The sequence below is a fragment of the Eptatretus burgeri genome, chromosome 11 (assembly GCF_056783735.1).
Source record: "Eptatretus burgeri isolate ZD-2024b chromosome 11, Ebu_testis_v1, whole genome shotgun sequence".
In the NCBI taxonomy this organism is placed as follows: Eukaryota; Metazoa; Chordata; class Myxini; order Myxiniformes; family Myxinidae; genus Eptatretus; species Eptatretus burgeri.
In genome coordinates, this window is record NC_140971.1 from 85,030,428 (window position 1) to 85,049,267 (window position 18,840).

Here is an 18,840-nt window from a genome sequence, read left to right on the forward strand (position 1 = left end):
ACCAATTGCAAATTAAGAGTAGGATGCATGCCAATTTTACATAATAAACATTTCACTATGATCTATGAAGCGGAGTTGCTGCTAATTTACGAGCTCATTTATTTTGTCCATTCCTCATTTAACGAGAAGGGCACTCGGTGGAGCGCATACCTCCGCCACGTAATTGCTGATCCACGATAACATATCGAGCCCAATACATTTTTGAAATATCATGCGATACAGTGTACTATATCGTTTTTGGCCCGATCTCTCAACGATGAAGAAAACTTTTAATAAATTAAATAATTCTCGAAACAAGTACCGAATTCGGATCTTCACCAAAATCGAATCAATTTGTCCTTGCGACGCACCCAACCTGTCCACCAAGTTTCATCCAAATCCGTTCACAACTTGTTGAGATATTGTGCTATATATCGGTTTTGGCCCTCTCTCTCTCTCTCAATGGTGAAGGATTACTGAAAAAATTCTAGTAACCAGATCCGGATCTTCACCAAAATCTAATCAGTTCGTCCTTGTCACACACTGAACCTGTCCACAAAAATTGCATCCAGATCCGTCCACAACTTTTTGAGATATCCTGTACACAAACAAACAGCCAGAAAATGGTGAAAACACAACCTCCACCTTCGGTGCAGAGGTAAAAATACATTCAGTAGTGGAGCATGTTGTTGCTCTTGGTGAATGTAGAAGGAATCTCAGGTGAATAGTGTTTTTCATTATTGACCCTGAAGTGAAATCGATCAAAGCTCGCTGGACCGAAAATTTGCTTGCCAAGGATTAATGGGTGTCAGTTTGCAGCAATGTGTGACTTGGTGCCTCGGACGTGGACGATTTCTTCCGTCCTCACGTTGCTCTAGAGGGCATTTTCTCTTTCACATTCTCACTGGAAACCGCTATATCGCAGTCGTACTGCAAGGACTCGATTTTCTTTGTCAAAATCAACAAATGTATGTTTGCTTCGCAGGGACTGCGCATGACTGCTCCGATTACATACACCACCCTGTAGAACATGTGCAAGTACCGTGCTGCAAAGACTGGAGATTCTTGGAAGTATTATGAAGGTTATTTGTGTTCTGCAGTGTTCAAGTCCAGACAGTCCTCGACTTACATCAGGGTTCTGTTCCTGGGACCTTTTACGCAAGTCAATTTTTGCGCAAGTTGAATTTCATTGAGTAAAGTATGGGGAAAAACAAAGTTTAGATAATTAATTGAGAATTTACATGTACAGTACGAACGTAGTCGGTAAAAAAAGGAACACCGAAAGCAGAGCAGGGAGGCCGAAGGACGGACCTACTCTCCTGAAGTTGATGCGTGGAGCACCTCTGAAGGAGAATGGCAAAGAAAAACTGAGAGATTCGAAACTTTGCAACTTGGGAGGGTTACGGACTCTGTTCAGGACTCGATCGATTATTATTATTCGCACGAACGCGAGTCTCATCTCGTCCGTCCCTCTTTGCGTCCTTCCCTTTGTCGTTCCTTTCACTTCGCTTTGCTCACTCACGTTCCTTCTTTCATTCTCTTTCGTGCTTTGCCGATTCATTTGTTGTCACACCATTCATCTTCCTAATTCATTCTTACCTGCAACTTCCATCTCTGTCCTTTCGCTCTTTTCCTTATTGCTTTGCCTTTCGCCCTTGCACACCTTCAATTTCATGTTCCCACATCCAATAGCTCCAGCTGGAGACACAACAAACGCATGCCTTGAGCGACGTCACTGCTCCATGGGGAAACATCGGTGCTGCGGCTGTGCGAGAAGCATGAACTGAGCACGGAGGGTCCCAGTTTCAGTCAGGAGGATAGAGCCAGAATCAAGAAGTGTGAGGTGTGCATGGGGTCTGCCCTGACCATCTGCACACGCGACAACAAGTATTGCCAAACTGAGACATACGCAAAGCAACGTAAAGACGAAAAGAATTGACGAATCTGAAAAAAAAATAATTGGCGCTTACAGAAAGTCGAGTTTACGTAAGTCGACCTTTCGTGACCCAAGGACTGCCTGAATATAATTCAATTTAAATATAGTTTTAAAGAGTTTTTAAAGGCGTATAAATAAATAAATTTCGGGTTTTACCCAGTGTCTATTCAGCACCCTGTCTCACAAGTTACATTAGTTATTCGTGCCTGTTGTTTGTGTCCTTTATGACATCCTTAAAAACCAAGTTTCCTGTTTGGAATGATTTTGAATGTTGTTTCACTGCCGGACAGGCAAATAGAGTCAAAATGTTACCTCACTCCCCTCTGCACGTGAGCGATTGGGACAAATTCAGAGCCAAAGTGCTGTAAAACAGCAAAGTTGTCTTCCTGTTCATGTTCCGATTCGTGTTCAAAATATAACATTTGCTTTCAATTGGTTGTACCTCGATCATAAACTGATAATACAGACAGACGGACGGACATTAACCAATTGCTTAACCCCACTTTTCGCTTTGTGTGCGTGGGGTAACAATGCCTTCGAATGAGTTCATCTTACTTCCTTTGTCACTCCACACAATTTTGATAACAAATCCTCATATTTAATTTTCTTTACAATTGAATATTTACAAAAGTCTGTCCTCTGCAATTTGTTGAGCTCTCCTTCAGCCACAAACATTTTGGTATGTTGCATTTTGAAAATGGCCCCAAATGGTTGATGCTTCCTGTTTTTTTTATTCTTCTGCTTCTTCTTCTTATGCCAAATTATTTTGCAACAGCCCTTAGGCCATTGGCACATGTTAGTGGTTCATCGAGTACAGCTCAGTGCAATGGCGAGAGTTCCTACTACTTAGCTGGGGCTCCTACTACTCATATTGTGAAATTGAAGACAGCATCGATAGGTTGGTTCTCTCTTGGTTGTCTACATCGGGTTTATCCGGTATTGGATCAGCTATTTTATTCCCCCTTCCATTTCTGCCCCCCCCCCCCTAACGACACCTTAAACTACCATTGGGTAAAGGCGCACTCCTGACGGACGGTTGTTGTGACAGTGACAGTTTGTAGCCCGAAATGTCATGAGATCTCTCATTATACAAAAACTCCTTTCCACTTGCATCCAATGCCATTTTTGATTTGCTTGGCCTTTTGACGATACCGGATTTGGAATGAGGAATTCTCAGAAGACGGCGCAGCGTCAGAAATGCTTCTACATACGGATGAGGCCCGGCTATACTCTAAAGCCATTTTAATCCCCGATCTTGCCTCAGCAGTTACAGACAGTTGTGCGAGTCCCTTGGTGAAAGTGGCCTCAAAGATTCTGCACACTGATGCTTTGTTTGCCCTTCGTATGTTTTGACTTTGCTCGTGAGCTCCATCCGGTACTGTAGCTCATGACCCTCAATTCTACGCATATACCCATTGGACTAATGCAAAGGAAAGCTCACTTGACCGGATTACCATATCCCTTTGGCCAGATTCCTTCATAAGTGCAAGTGACCATTGAATCTATTAATGTGTGATGACAATCAGAATGCGGTTTGAACGATGAAGCGCTTTATTTCCATACTATATTACGGTTCCGTTGAATTAAAGCATTGTACGAACAATTAATCGTCCGTAATTTCTTGTACGTATGTTGTTAATATATTTTCAAAACCTTTTCACTCTTGTTGTTTTATGTTTTGTGGATAATCAAGTGCTTTGTTCTTTGTCATTGTCGATACAAAGAACGAGACACCACACCCTCGTAGGAGTACACTTGTGTGTTTACTCTTTAATGAGTCGGAGTTTTTTTTTTTTTAATGAATTGGAGTTACTGCTCATATTCAAATTGTGTAATTTACTTTGGTCAATTTGAGCCTCTAAAAAAAAATGAATAAATGTAATCTTGGACGTGCATCGTCATTGTGTCTGCACCAAGTTGAAGGCTGTTTTTTATTTTCGTGAGAATTTTTTTTTGTTTCCACATTTGAAGGGGCCTGGTTGGTTTTGTACACCAACCACATCCCTCATGATCTCCACATTTCTCTTTTCCATCCCAAGCCCTGCACTGAGGTCCTCTTCCTGGATCTCTTCCATGAGTACAGTGGCACTTTGACTCTTGTCCTTCTCAACATGCTACAGACACTGCAAGGTAGCTCCTGACATTCCAGTCGAGTAATTCACTATGTAACACAATTTTTGTTCCTGGGTAGTAAGTGTTATTTCCTAATTGCTTATGCCTCAAAAATTTAGAAAATGGCTATTATTCCCCTCAAACGTTGCTTTTGTGACTAGGAGAGTGATTTTTTGAGACTGACCCACCAAAACTGCAATAAGCTTAGTGCAGCTATGCTTGGCTATCCGTCACTGTTTGTTTTGTCGGGTTCATTCATGTTTTTACATGGTTGCGAGCTTGCCATTCATAAAGGTGACAAGTTGCCGATCAGAAGAATTGCCAACAAGATTTTTCCAGCTTCTTCACCAGTCAAGATGGACTCTGCTTCTGCCACAATGTGACCAGTCTGTTTGAGGCGATCGGAATCGCCTGTAACCCGAACGAGTGGCGCCTCTTCATTGACAGCTCATCCAGGAGCCTCAAAGCCGTGCTGCTCCATAACGGGAACAAGTACCCCTCTCTTCCCCTGGCTCACTCGGTGCACATCAAGGAGGATTACAACAGCGTCAAGACCTTGCTGAACGCCTTGAAGTATGATGAGTACGGCTGGGAGGTCATCGGAGACTTCAAAATGGTGGCATTCATGATGGGTCTCCAAGGCGGTTGGACCAAGTTTCCCTGCTATCTTTACCTTTGGGACAGCAGGGACACAAAGGCGCACTACCACAGGCTGGACTGGCCACAGCGGACCGAGTTCTCCGTGGGGAGAAGCAACGTCAAATGGGAGCCACTGGTGGACCCCTAGAAGGTGCTAATGCCACCACTGCACATCAAGTTGGGCCTTATGAAACAATTTGTCACTGTTCTAGAGAAGGAGTTGGCAGCCTTCAATTTCATTCAAGACTTCTTCCCTAAGCTGTCTGAGGCAAAGGTCAAAGCCGGTGCCTTCGTCGGACCACAGATAAAGAAGATCATGGAGTGCAAGGAATTTCCCAAGAAGCTCACGAGGGTGGAGAAAGTGGCTTGGAACAGCTTTGTCGCGGTGGTTCGGGGCTTCCTGGGCAATCACAAGGCCGAAAACTATGTGGAGCTTGTTGAGACTGGTGAAGAACTACGGCACCATGGGCTGCAGGATGTCCCTCAAAGTCCATATCCTTGACGCTCATCCTGATAAATGCAAGGATAACCTGGGAGCGTACAAGGAGGAGCAAGGCGATCGCTTCCACCAGGATATACTGCACTTTGAACACCGCTACCAAGGGCAGGATAACCAGAACATAATGGGGGACTACATTTGGGGGCTGATTCGTGAAAGTGATTTCGTGTATAATCGTAAATCTCGAAAAACTACTCACTTCTAAATCTTTTGTGGTCATTTTTGTATAAATTTAGTATAACTACATGTTAATTTTGATTCGTATGTTGCTTTCTCCTGGCTTTATGCGAACGAAAAGACACAAATTTGCCCGTTTTCTCATTGAAAATAGGTGAATTTCAAAAAAAAGCACTATCCTGGTCACAAAAGCAAAGTTTGAGGATAATAATAGCCATTTTCTATACTTTTGAAGCATAAGCAATTAGGAAATAACACTTACGACCCAGGAACAAAAAAAAAAAAAAATCGTTATGCAGTGTTATTTTCATGCTTTAATTGTTTATTTTTCATGCTCATCTCATCCATTATTTCCATTTCTTTCATTCTCTTTTTTTTTTTTTATCCTTACCGATAAAATTTTTATCCTTACCGAAAGATTCTAAAAATCTTTCTTGAGAGACCTGAGTGAATATATTTCCACTGGCGATGTAGTTCGTTAATAACTGTTAAGATCTTGAGTTATAACCCTCATTTTAACTTCTCTATTCAATTGTTTTGATTCAATATAAACTGTAATTTTCTGCCATTGCTTCTCCTTTCTTCCTTAAAACCTTCACATTGTCATTTGTGTCTAGTTCCCACAGATCCTGCAGATTCTACAAGCCTCTTGGTGAAAGATGCTGGTCAGTAATTTCCTCCTTGAAACGTTCACTTTTTGCACATTTCATTTCAACTAAACAATGTCCTCAGCCATCTTGTACTCGTGCCACATAGCTCCCATGCACTCATCACACCAATTGTGTATGCGACTGTGGAACGCAACTTCCGACTTGCCTCGTGAAATCTTAATTTGACAAGATTTGAAGCTGATTCCTCCTTACAGGATGGTTAATTTGGTGTACTTTTAATGCTAAAAAATTTGTAACGTCAAGGTAGGCCGGAACATGATATACCCGTGTGCAATCGGCATGTGTAAGCTTCAAACGATGAAAAGGTAAAGGAGCAGGCGTCAGAACTCGCGGTGAAAAACAGTTGAGGAAGGTGGTGGCCTTATGCTCGGATAATACTGGGACATTATTGCCCGAGCATGTTGCTACGATTTTATGCGCGCAACTCATCGTGCAACGTACTCCGATGCATCGTGATGTTATCTTGACGATGTGGCACCAGAGCATTTTCCCATTTCATTTTCAAACCAAATGGATATCTTGTCATTGTTCACGCACCCATGAGATACTCGTCATGGCGTTGGAGTAAATTCGGCCAATGGGCGTATGTATTGCTGACACTGACATCATGCGGTACGGTAGTACTTCATATGGAGGGAGAGATGGCGTGGGGAAGAAAATGGCTGCCCCATAAAATGTGTACAAAATGGCCTGCCGAAAAGTCACGAAAGAGTGAAGTTTCAAGCCTTTAAGAGCTCCGTACCTTTTATTCTCGAGCATGTTCAGAACTACCAAGTTTGATAAAGATGGCAGAATGCATCATTAAAGTACCAAATTTGGAGATCGCTAAACCGCCGAATTGGACGACTTTTGTTTCTTTCATTCGTCCTTTCTTTCTTCCTCAGCCAGCCTAACACAATAATGGTGAAGCGATTACAATGATTGTAATGCGAGGAAGCAGCATTGTCTCTGACATATTGCATTCGTACCACAACAAAAAAATATAAATAGGACCACCTGTCCTGAAGCTCACTTCATTCAGGAGCAACAGTCACTCAAATTCTCCCCCCCCCCCCCGCAGACCCCCGTAGACCCTGACTTTTTTTAAATGCCGTGAACAAACTTTGGTATATCATGGGTGATGAAGATCATGGTCAAGTTTCATTGAAATTGTGTATATGGTTCGTGAAGAGAGCAAATACGCAAATACCTATTTTAGGGGGACAAAGACTCCCCCCCCCACCCCGTAGACTCCCTTAATGAGTGTGGATTTTGATGTGATCAATACACTTTGGTGATCAATACAATATATATATATATATATATATATATATATATATATATATATATATATATATATATATATAGTGTATTGATGTAAAAGAAGAAGAGAAAGGTGTCTCAAGCTGCTAAGAATGCTGTTGCTTAACCTGTAAGACATGTCCAGGTGTGTGTACAAGTTGCAAGTCAACAATTGAAGAAAAGTGACAGAACCACACTTCTGAATTGTCATGCTCTCATCTATGTAATGAAAAATGGCTGTTTGAGGCAGCACTTGCAATACATTCTAAATATTTCCCCATTCTTGCACTTTATTGGTATTCAATAGATTGTGAGATTAAATCCAGCTAAAGTCAGCATTAGGATTTGGATTATAAGCATCTGAAACTAGAAGTTGTCTGGAAATTACCATGTTGCTTTTGGATTGACAGTAACAACCCAGCCGGCTCCCAAATGACCTTCATGGTGGGGCTAATGTTCCTGCCCCACCTCATCGGAGCTATATCTGTCCATACATTCAATTTGACTGTTGATGCCCTCATGACAATTTGAGATTAGCACTCAAGTAAGAAGAAGCACTACCTGAAATTCAGATTTCTGAATGTAATATAAAATACACCAAAACTCGAATTAATAACTCTCAGTCAGACCTCATGATCCACGTACAAACAAATGGCTTTGTCAGACTTTGATGCCTTTCTTAGTGTTAATGTCAGAACTATGACGTGTCATCACCATACGAGAGGCAAGAATTCAATTTTGAATTTGAAGTTCTGAGTTCCTATTTTGTGAAAATATGATGCACGAGTTCACCTGACACGCACATACCGTGTGTTTCTTACCCTTGATCCTGTGCAGTGTACAATGCTGTTGGACTTGCGGCACACGAACTTTTTGATGCGGTTGACTTTGACAGCTGGTTCAGTGACAGACTCGTCACAGAATTGCAAGTCTCTGACCCCAGGTTGGATATGGTTGCTTTCTTTGTCGTATTTTCACGTCTCTGACGCACTAGAAGGTTATTTTTCGGCTTCATATTGTAACAAATAATAAAACAAACCGGTCTAATGTTTTGGAGGAACTTCCTATGGCCAAAGTTATAATTCGAATGTTTGAACAAGGCCAATATCTCATTGGCATTGTGTTTGATAATTTTGTTGTCCAAAAACCTGTCATAAAGAGTGGTATCATTTTGTGAAGCTCCACTCCTTGGTGCACGTGAAACAGATATAAGGTGATCAGGCGGCGTGTGACTTGGCTCGTCGGACAGTGGTTGGCTGTCAAATTCAAAGCAGATCTACGGCCAATGCTCTACACAGTCCTGTTGTCCCTCCTGCAAGACCAGGACCTGGTTGTACGTATTGATGCCGCTCTTGTGTGATGAATTCTGTCATTGTGAGTGGTGAACAAGGCCAATTTTCCCATAAATTTTGTTCATCCTTTGGCTTTCCTGAGATTTCCTTCCAGTTATCATCTACTGGGTAACTCCATGCATTAGGTCTTTGATTGAAGCAAAAAAAGCGAAAAAAAAACTTTCTTACTCTTTTGCGGCTTAAAGAACAAGTTTTTGGATGTGAATCAAGAGGTTAAAAGTTTGATTTCCACCATAGCAAAAGTGTACCATCCTGGTATTTCTTTTCTTTGGGATATGATGAGGCAGGATGGGCCAAACTGCTTTTATGCATTTTTATGCCTCTGCTGCCGAAGTCGCCAGAGGCATTATGTTTTCAGGTTGTCCGGCTGTCCGTCCACACGTCCGTGATACCGCAATAACTTGAGAATGGCTCAAGGGATCTAATTCAAACTTGGTACAAGTATGTATAATGATGTAAAGATGAACTGATTATATTTTGGAGTCAAAGGTCAGTGGCCATGGAAGGTAGCAATTGTGTTACCATGCTAACTTGTTAACCAGTGATGGGATTTTGACCAAACTTGGTAATAAGTATACAGTATGATGCAAAGATGGACTGTTTAGATGGCAGTATCAACAGGTCAAAGGTCAGAGTCATGATAGGTTTTCGTTTCCGCGATAACTTAAAAACGGCTGAAGGGATCGAAGTCAAACTTGGTTCAAGTATTACAATGATGTAATAATGTGGAGCGTGTGCTGAGGCATATCTGTGGACGTCGCGACGTCGGTGAGTGCCGTTCTAATTATTTCTTCTTTTTGCTGAGCATCAATATGTTAATTAGATTAATTTCTACGAACTGATTGAAGGAGAAATGCTGATAAGCTATGATTTAAGTCCTGATCTCTTGTTTTTTGTTTTTTTTTAGGTTTGTCTTGAAGCTGTGTCGACACTCAAGTTGGATATCCTTTGAAACTTAATTTTGTTCCTTTTTTTTAATGCTGTCTTGATTTGCCTAATTGAACATCTCTACAATTTTGCTGATTTGCACCTCGCAATTATGATAACGGCAAAGCTTAAACCCAAAGTAACAACTCTCTATCAACAAGATTAATCCTTTTGTCATGTTTTTTCACTTGACTGTTCCCACCTGTGGATGATTTTGACTTCAAAACGGAACAGTTCACGCTGGTGAGTGCTGTTGTGAGATGTCAAAATCCTGTTTTATTGTGCTCTTTACTGTTATGAGTATGTGTTCCTGTTTCCTGTCATAATTATCCTGACGCTTTTTGAAAGAAACAGGGATGTTGTAATTGGCTCCGTCTGTCTGTCTGTCCGTCCGTCATTCTCTCTCCGAAATGTTTGGGCAAAAATTCATGAAACTCTGTAGTTATGATCACCACATGGCACGAAGGTGAAAGAGCAGCATCTTTTTTGGCCCTGCCCACTAGTGTGGGGTCAAAAGGTCAAATACCAAAAAAATGCAATTTGGGGCACATTTTTAAACCTTTTTTTAAATTCAACTTTGTGCGTGAAATCAACGTTGGGGGACACATGAATGAAATATGTAACGATTTTTTTTTTTTTTGCTCCCCGATTCATGCCCCAGGGGGGTGGGACCTGGGGTCAAAATGGGAGTGGGGGAGGGGGGGGAATTTGAACTCAAAATTCGATTTTAGGTCATTTCCTGATGGAACTTTTTACCATCTTTCAACTTTGCTTTAGGTGGGAAGCGTGGGGATTTACGTTGGCAAGCCATCGACTTCCCTCTAGTTGGTTTTCATTTTATGCGGTTGACTTTCCTTTGCAACATGCAACATGATGAGCTGAATGATCTCTTACTGTGTTTACTGAGGGGCTGGGCAAGGGTTAGCAGCACCCAGGGCTGGCTTTGCACTCACAAAACTTGTTTGTTGCAGTTCATTTGTTAAAGGGCTTCTCTGGAATTGGAGAAGCATCCAGAGCTTACCGTGCAATACTGAAGTCAAAATTGTGCACCTCGGATAGGCGTCAGAGACACGTTCATGGGGCCAGAAATGATTAGTACTTTTGGAATTATTAACTACTTTATCACTCTGAGCCACATTACCATTAACACAACTCACCAGATTAAAAAAGACAGACCTTTTGATTTGATGCCCGAAGTACGACACCATTTTGAGTCTTTAATAACACACTCTGTGCAGGAAAAAGCCATTTTATTCAAAGCCTGTGTCAATTGGATCCAGACCTTACACTGTTCGTGAAGTTTCGTAACTACGGTTCAAGTTTTGGTCAAAAAAAAAAACCTTTCCCCAAAGCAAAGAGATTCCCGGATTCCCGGATCCCCACGAGAGCCTTATTTCCTGTTGATAGCTGATTCACCACTGGTTTGTATCATTCGCTGAGGCCTGTGCTAGTTTCCCTAATAGAGTAATTATTTAAATTACCTTTCAAAGAAACACCCACTCTCTGTGGGAGCAGCAAGGGGGTACAACTTTGGTTTGGAGGTGGCCCTCCCAACTTAGTAAAACGTTGCCGTGCACACTGCACGCCCTAAGTACTGCAACCACAACATTTAAACTTGTGTCGTCAAGCGGTTCATACCAGTCAAACGCACACACATATATCTCTGTATATAAACGCCATTGTCTCACTGTGGCTGTCTATCTTTCTGTCTTTCTTTGTTCCTCATGCATGTCCCCATGTTTTAAGTTACAAATTCCAAACTTGGGGTACAAATACAACTTTTGTGTTGGGGGAGGGGTAACACAGACTATGTGGTCGCGGCCTCATGCGGCGGTGTAGGGAGCAGGGGGTGGGCATAAATTATCTGTGCAAATGAATTCTGCATAGCGCCACCTGGTGGTGGTGGCAAAGGGTATTACAATTTCCAAATTCCCTTTGGCGACAAAGTGTACCTTATTCACGTTTCTCTTCCCGTGCAATTACTAATAAATATAGAAATATAAAACGAAAAACACGGTCAGTCCTTCCGTGAAGTCGTGTAAATACATGTCTATTAATTACTTCCTGTGTGAACGTCAATTGCACCCTGACTTCACACACATACATCAATTAATTGCGTACTATTGGAATGTATTTTTCGACCCTTCAGACTGCTGAGACCCCTTCGACCGTTGAATACCCTTTAAGACCCTGAGGACCCAAAAGACCCATCAAGACCCAAAAGTCCAAGAAGACCCCAAAAGACCCAGATGACCCAAAAGTCCATAAGACCCTGATGACCCAAAAGTGCTTAAGGACCCAAAAGCCCTCAAAGATCCAATAGACCCCGATGAACCAAAATAACCCAAGGACCCCAAAGACCTATAATACCCAGATGACCCAAAAGACCTTGAGGACCCAAAAGACCCAAAAGACCCAGATGACCTAAAGGACCCAAATGACCCCAAGATCCCAATATCCGTAAGACCCTGAGAGATCGAAAGAGAGATACAGACAGACAGACAGACAGACAGACAGACGAAATCAACGATAAAGGGAATGTGAGGAAGGGATCGGTACACACCTGCATCAAATGGCTGCCAACACCTTGCCGACAACCTTCCAAGTGCAAAAGAAAAATAGGGGGTAAATCCTAATGTACCTACTCCAACGCAGTTTGGATCCCACTGACCCATTTAAAGGTAAGGGACTCTTCTAAACACTTATTATGGAAATAACTACACTGAAGGACCTACATGTTGTGAGTGCACATTTATAATAGCAGTTTCTTAAAACCGCAACAATATATATATATATATATATATATATATATATATATATATATATATATATATATATATATATATATATATATGTAATATATATGATAATTTTAAATACGTACTACCTTTTAAAGACAGTGCTTTTGCATGAAAAACTGAAACCAGCTCTGAAACCATCTGAAACCTTTAGCTCTCATTTGAGCCTCGACAATGTATTCAACAGTAAAAATGAAAAGCTCTGTCTTTACAATTCTTTCATGTCTGCGATTTAATTTGCAGTTCTTGGAGCCTACCTTTGGTCTTCTCTTCGGCCTACTTCGAGGTGTATCTGACTGTGACACAAAAATGCACATTCTCAATGTCATATCCATTGTCGTCGAAAGGGTTGGAGCTCAGGTGTGTGATATTTGAATATATTCCTTCTCATGTTGGTAACGGGCACGGACGTTACCACTAAATCGATTACTCTGGTTGTTTAAGGTGTATTAATTACATTGTCGAGAGAATATGGAGCAATGCAGTGTTTGTTTTGTGCATCGTGAGTATTTTGCCTCCTGATCACACCACACAAGTGTAAAGTGCCATCTGCTCTCTCATTCCTGTACTCGATCCATTCCCCATTCACTTACTCTATTGACATTATTTATCATCTATGATCCCACAAACCCCATTCTTACCATTATCCTGATTTGATTTATCATCAACATTCCCTTTATAATTTACTTAAAGTATAACCTCTGAGCAGAGAATTTTTCCAGGATACTATACTGACATAAAATGGCCCAATCTTTTTGAAGAGTACTGTGGGATCTTCATTGTCCACAACATAAATGTCGATGGGACAGCGAGGCCTCAAGTCCACATCTTGACAGCAGACTCCGAGATGCATCACCCCATTCCAACACAGCACCAAAACCGCAGTATTTGGTCAGATTCAATATCACGGTGAAGAGATTCTGAAGATTGCCGGGTTACAAGCACACTAGCAACTGAACTCTTCTGCCATCCTTAAGCTTACAACACCCAACTTTCCTTCAAAGTCTCCCATCCAAATACCATTCGGCCTGGACTCTGCTTCGCTTCCGAGATCTGGTTGCATCGGGTCCATCGAACCTCTTGAACCATAATCATCATGATGCGTAAGACAGGTCAAGCATGACCAAAGATGAAATTGCAAGAAAACCCTAAGTTAATGTTAGTAACAAGATGATGAGAAAGGCAAGATAACCATCACTTATGGTTTGTATTATTTGTTTTTTTCTGAGATACAGCAAATTAGGATGTAATCTTCTCTTTGTAAACATTCCTTTAATATTCACTGCAACATCAACATAAAGGTTACTTCGGTTATTTTATGTCAGAGAAATAGACATTAATCTATAAAATAATAACGGCTAATAATACATCCCTTACAAGAGGAGCCATGTCAGCTGGACAGGCAAGAGAAAGGTGTCAACATAAGGTATCATTATGGCCACTTATGCTCTGACAAAGGTGACTGAAACACCGAAATATTAGGTTCCAGTGCTATGCTGTCATTGTCTGATCAAACTAGTGCTCCTGTTCTTTTGAAAGTTCCTGCAGCATTCGCTTGAATCCACTGATGATGTAACATGTGAAGTGCAAAGCCAGTGAAAACTGCTCCTTATTAGATTTTCGTTTCCATCTGTTTCTCTGCTGTCACCATAACAGATTCGACCCCATGCTGGAGCCTTGATCCAGTACCTGCCGGAGCTTTGGAGGCAGTCGGAAGAACATAACATGCTCCGCTGTGCTATTCTCTCGACTCTGCAGAACCTTGTCAAGGTTGGCACCAGTGCAAGCTCAGCTGGAGTCAAAACCGTGCATCACTCAACATCTGGTGTGCAAACATACCTGGTCTGTGCATCAATCATTGTGTCTTATCCTGCATGTTCCCACAGGGCTTGGGTGCCCAGAGCATGGGTCTCTACGCCTTCCTCTTACCAATACTCCAGTTTAGCACAGACCTCAACCAACTACCCCATGTCTACCTGCTTGAGGATGCCCTGGACTTGTGGTAGGATTCATGAATGTGGGCCTTGAGACATTTCTGCAAAAGTACCTTTTTTTTTTTTACCTCATTCACCCAATTTGCACTGTATAATTAAAATGTGTCTTTCTCATTCACACACAAATCTTCCCTGAAGGCAAATGACTCTGGAGCATTGCCAAGAGGCGCCACCAGAACTGCTACAACTATTTCACAACATGCTTCCCATCATCGGTGAGCCCAGGAAGGACTATCCTTAGGTTCAGTTATGAAGAAATAACTTTTATGTACGTGCAAATATGGCGGCATCGTAAAAGTACAGACAATACAAATTACTTGAGTTTGAGGAAACACCATCACGCATTTCTGTTTCTCACTTGTTATGTAGACTTGGGATCGGAGAATCAAAAGATGTGCTTCCAAATCATCACAGGCTACATCTTACTGGCACCTACTCAATTCCTGCAGGTATAGTGATTGACTCTCAGATTTCATGATTTTCGTACAGCCGGTGGATAACGACTGATCAAACGCGAATGAAACGCACGACGTACCGTTCCAAATGCTTAGTTATGCCATTCACAGAGTTACGGACGTGTCCTTTGCAATGTTTTCTGCAACCTCCTGTCAGACATCAGCTCGGAGGGATTGGTGCTGATACTGAAGGTGGGCCAATGCGATGCGTTCCTCCTAATCATTCTGCTTTCCTCGTATTTTAGCCATGCATCAATTGGAATTCTGAGCTTTAATTATTCCTTGTCATCCATTCCTTTTGCTGCTTTATCTTACCCATTTCGTTGCATCTTTCTTAAGAATATCTCAACAGTTCTGAATAATTGAATGGTGTTTATTTGTTTATTTATTGTCATCTGATGCCATCATTCATTTTCTTGGACAGCACTTTGCATTTACAAGCAAATCTCAAAGATACTGCACATGTGATGAATTGTCTAGTTTATGGCAGCTGGAATGTTTCAAGCCTGAATTTTAAAGAATGACGAAATTAAATAAATCGCTGCTTAAGTCCATAGCTTCACGTCTTGGGCACATCCGAATAGAATGCCTTTTCCTCTTGATGCAATTTATACGCTCCGTGGGAACTTCTTCAAAAGTGAAGTGTAACCGTAGCGCTTCAAAAAAAAAAAAAACCGAAGCAGATTTGTCTTGTCCATCTGTTGCAATTTGTTCCTTGTGTTGTTAATCCCACTCTTCCCTCCAGGTCTTCAAAGCAGCTGTTCACCACCATCTCTTATCTTCCCCTATCCAAAACCATGATCTTTTCTACCCCTGTTAATCCACCCCAAATCCACCTCCTTCAATTTCCCTGCTTTCCTTTGTGAAAGTCCCTGTCGTGTAAGGATCTGAAAGTCACTGTGGTGTCCATCTTGTTTACCCTGTGTACCCTACCCCATCCCTCTCCCTTCCACAGATCTCCTCATGTCTCTGTTCTCCACTGTTTTGTCCTTCCCTCTGCCACCTCTCTTGTCTCCTGCACCCCTTGTTGTATGTTATGCGTGTTAGCTCTCATACGAACCTCGACATTGTGCACACCAAAAAAATTTTTTTAAGGTGTTGTAAATCTGTTCCCGTGACTTCTTGTACATACTTACTTGGTCCTGACAGGATTGGTATCAAGGTTAATGTCTTTCTTGGCCTCGGTAAGGCCAACTCTCGTGAGTCTTAAGACTTGCGCATTTTCTCCTTCCTTCTCTCTTTCTTCTATCTTTTTGTCTCCTCCCCTCACACTCATCCTTCATCATCCATCTCCCTTTTACAACTCAAAACTTTACAAAAACAACCCACACAAATCTTCTGAACTCATTCACATCTCATTCTTCCATCTTACTCCTTCCTTCCCTCCTTTTTTTACCTTCACATTCTGCGAAAGGTTATGTTTTGGTCGGCGTGTATTTATTTATTTATTTATTTATTTATTTGTAATCTTGTGATTCGTATAACTCAAAAAGTATTAAACCGAATTGCATGAAATTTGGTGGGATGATTGGTTATTAGCCAGGAAGCATTCGATTAGATTTTGGGATCGTTCGGGTCAAAGGTCAAGGTCAAGGTCACGAAAAGGTCAAAATCGTCTTTTTACGATAACACGGTAAATTTTTATTCAATTTGCATGCAACTAACGCCAAAATGTTCAGAATTCAACGCCTCATCTTGTGATATGCAATATGACACAATGACGCCCATACTCTTGTTACCGGTTAGGGGTCAAAGGTCAGGGGAGTCACGACCTTGAAAAATATGCGGTTTTTGTCATAACGCGGTCAATTCTTGTTCGCTTTACATGAACCCAGCACCAAAATGTTCAGAATTTAATGCCCAATCTTGTGACACAATGACGTCATAACACATGTCACCGGTTGGGGTAAAATGTCGGGGGGGGGGGTCACGCCCTTGAAAAATATGTGCTTTTCGGCATAACTCAGTCAATTCTTATTCGATTTGAATGAAACTAGCATCAAACGAGATTACCTTCTCTTGTTAAAACGTTGTATTCACCGAGCTTGCGAAGGAAGACTCGCCAAAACGACGTGAGTTGATTGTTGTTTAGTCCGTAGCCCCCGAAAGTCGGGGGGGGGGTCATGACACTATAGATATGTGGTTTGTGTCATAAGACCATTCATATGAAACCAGTTCCCCACACTCATACCAAGAACAAAAAAGTAGTGGCGGCGAAGGTATGCGCTCTATGAGTGCCCGTTCTAGTTTTGTATACAGTATCGAGGCTCGTATAAGAGCTAACACACAGAACAAAAAACAAAGGGAGCAGGATACAAGAGCGGCGGGAGAGGGAAGGACAAAACAGTGGGGAACAGAGACATTAGGAGATCTGTGGAAGGGAGAGGGATGGGGTGGGGAACACGGGGTACACAAGATGGACATTACAGGGACTTTCAGGAAGGAAAACGGAATTTGAAGGAGGTGGGTTTCGGGTGGATTAACGGTGGTAGAAAAGATCGTGGTTTTGGATGGGGGGAAGAGAAGAGATGGTGGTGAACAGCTGTTTTTGGAGACCTGGGGGGAAGATTGGGATTTATGAGAGTGTGGGAGTTTGTTCCAGAGGTGGGAAAAAAAGAGGAATGAAAGAGTGAAGGTGAGCAGTGATTCTGGATTTTGGTAGTTTAACCAAAAAGGGGGTTGCTGGTGGACCTTGAGCACCCTTTTTCATCCTCTCCTTTTTACGATCTAAAATGTTTCATCTCTCCACTGTCCTTCCAAAACCCAAACACCTCTCTCCCATTTTGCTTCTTCTCTCCACTTTCCGTTCCTTCCTGGATCACTCACAAACCCACATCCCATGTCCTGTCGTAGAGCATTACTTTTCCTTGTGCTTTTATCCACTCCTCCCTCCATCTCGGTTGCTCTGTCGATCTTCATTTTGTTGAACTTGGGATCCATAAAACGAAAGTGAGTTTGCAGCAAGTGCAGGTTCACGGCCATTAACTCCTTCATGCCTGCTCCCTCCACATATATTCTGGCCTCCCATCCTGCATCCTCCACCTGCACCTCAAATGCTGTCACCACCCACCCGCATCTTTCTGCCCCTCAGCTCCAATTCCACCCCTCCCCCCCATCTCTATAATAGTCTGGACCACCAATATTCAAGACCTCCATTGCAATAACACTGATATCTCCATTCAGGTAACTGTTGCACTTTTGTCGGCTAAACAGAAATGTTTCTCTTCTAGAATGGCTCAAATTCCTCTGTATCTCTCAGATTCTCTCTCTTCTGCCTCAACAGGCCCCATCTACATGAAAGGAGTGTTATTTCTGTTTACATCCAGATCTCCAAAGTTCATTGTCCACACTTAACCCCTCCAAGTCCAGTAGCATTACATGACTGTGCATTCCTCTCCACCAATACCTCATGTTTGTTTGGAGTACCAGCTGCCTAATGATGATGATTTCAAAAATACCCCTATTTCTGATAACATGGACTAACTTGTAATCATCCATCTCATTTTTGTTCCTCGTATTCAGAGATTTTGACTGCCACCATTCCAGCTGGCTGGGTGTCAACTCTGCAACAACCAGACACGGCATTGTAGCTCATGCTTTCGGTGACTTTTAAGGATACGACAAGCATCAGGTAGGCCTGTAACCAGAGCAGGCTGCGTTGAAAGTAGGAGAAGACAGCCGCAGGCCTGGGTAGCTGGTGGGAGAAAACACTGTGGGCCAAAGGGACGGTCTCTGCAGAGGAAACCCATGATAGGCTGGGTGGAACCGCAGCAAGAGAGAAAACATCACTTGAGCAAAACACACGGCCACCTCCATTGGCTTCTTATTCTCTTGCAATTACAGAGTGGGGGCTTTTTCCCAATCCCCACCCTGTAGCCTCCAACCACTCTCCATCCCAAGGCATTCCAACTATCCCTGCCCTGGGACATTCAACGAATCTCCACCTCAACACAATGACAAACAGCTGTTGTGTGGACACTGTTCCCTCCCTCTGTTTATTTAGGAGTGAGGGAGAGGGAG

At 42.2% G+C, this 18,840-nt stretch overlaps 1 protein-coding gene across 4 annotated transcripts in view; it reads left to right on the forward strand.

Annotated features, from left to right (window-relative positions):
- Positions 1-18,840, forward strand: part of IPO11 (importin 11) — a 204,635-nt gene that overhangs the window by 125,704 nt on the left and 60,091 nt on the right. For 3 of the 4 annotated variants that reach the window (XM_085847233.1, XM_085847235.1, XM_085847234.1), the window contains 12 exons: positions 3,955-4,045; positions 5,960-6,007; positions 8,132-8,237; positions 8,501-8,627; positions 9,554-9,587; positions 9,776-9,816; positions 12,615-12,731; positions 14,028-14,141; positions 14,258-14,373; positions 14,504-14,580; positions 14,735-14,814; positions 14,932-15,012. In XM_085847233.1, coding sequence (XP_085703359.1) covers positions 3,955-4,045; positions 5,960-6,007; positions 8,132-8,237; positions 8,501-8,627; positions 9,554-9,587; positions 9,776-9,816; positions 12,615-12,731; positions 14,028-14,141; positions 14,258-14,373; positions 14,504-14,580; positions 14,735-14,814; positions 14,932-15,012 — 1,032 coding nt within the window. The remainder of the gene's footprint in view (positions 1-3,954; positions 4,046-5,959; positions 6,008-8,131; positions 8,238-8,500; positions 8,628-9,553; positions 9,588-9,775; positions 9,817-12,614; positions 12,732-14,027; positions 14,142-14,257; positions 14,374-14,503; positions 14,581-14,734; positions 14,815-14,931; positions 15,013-18,840) is intronic. The other variant, XM_085847237.1, reaches the window with a different exon arrangement.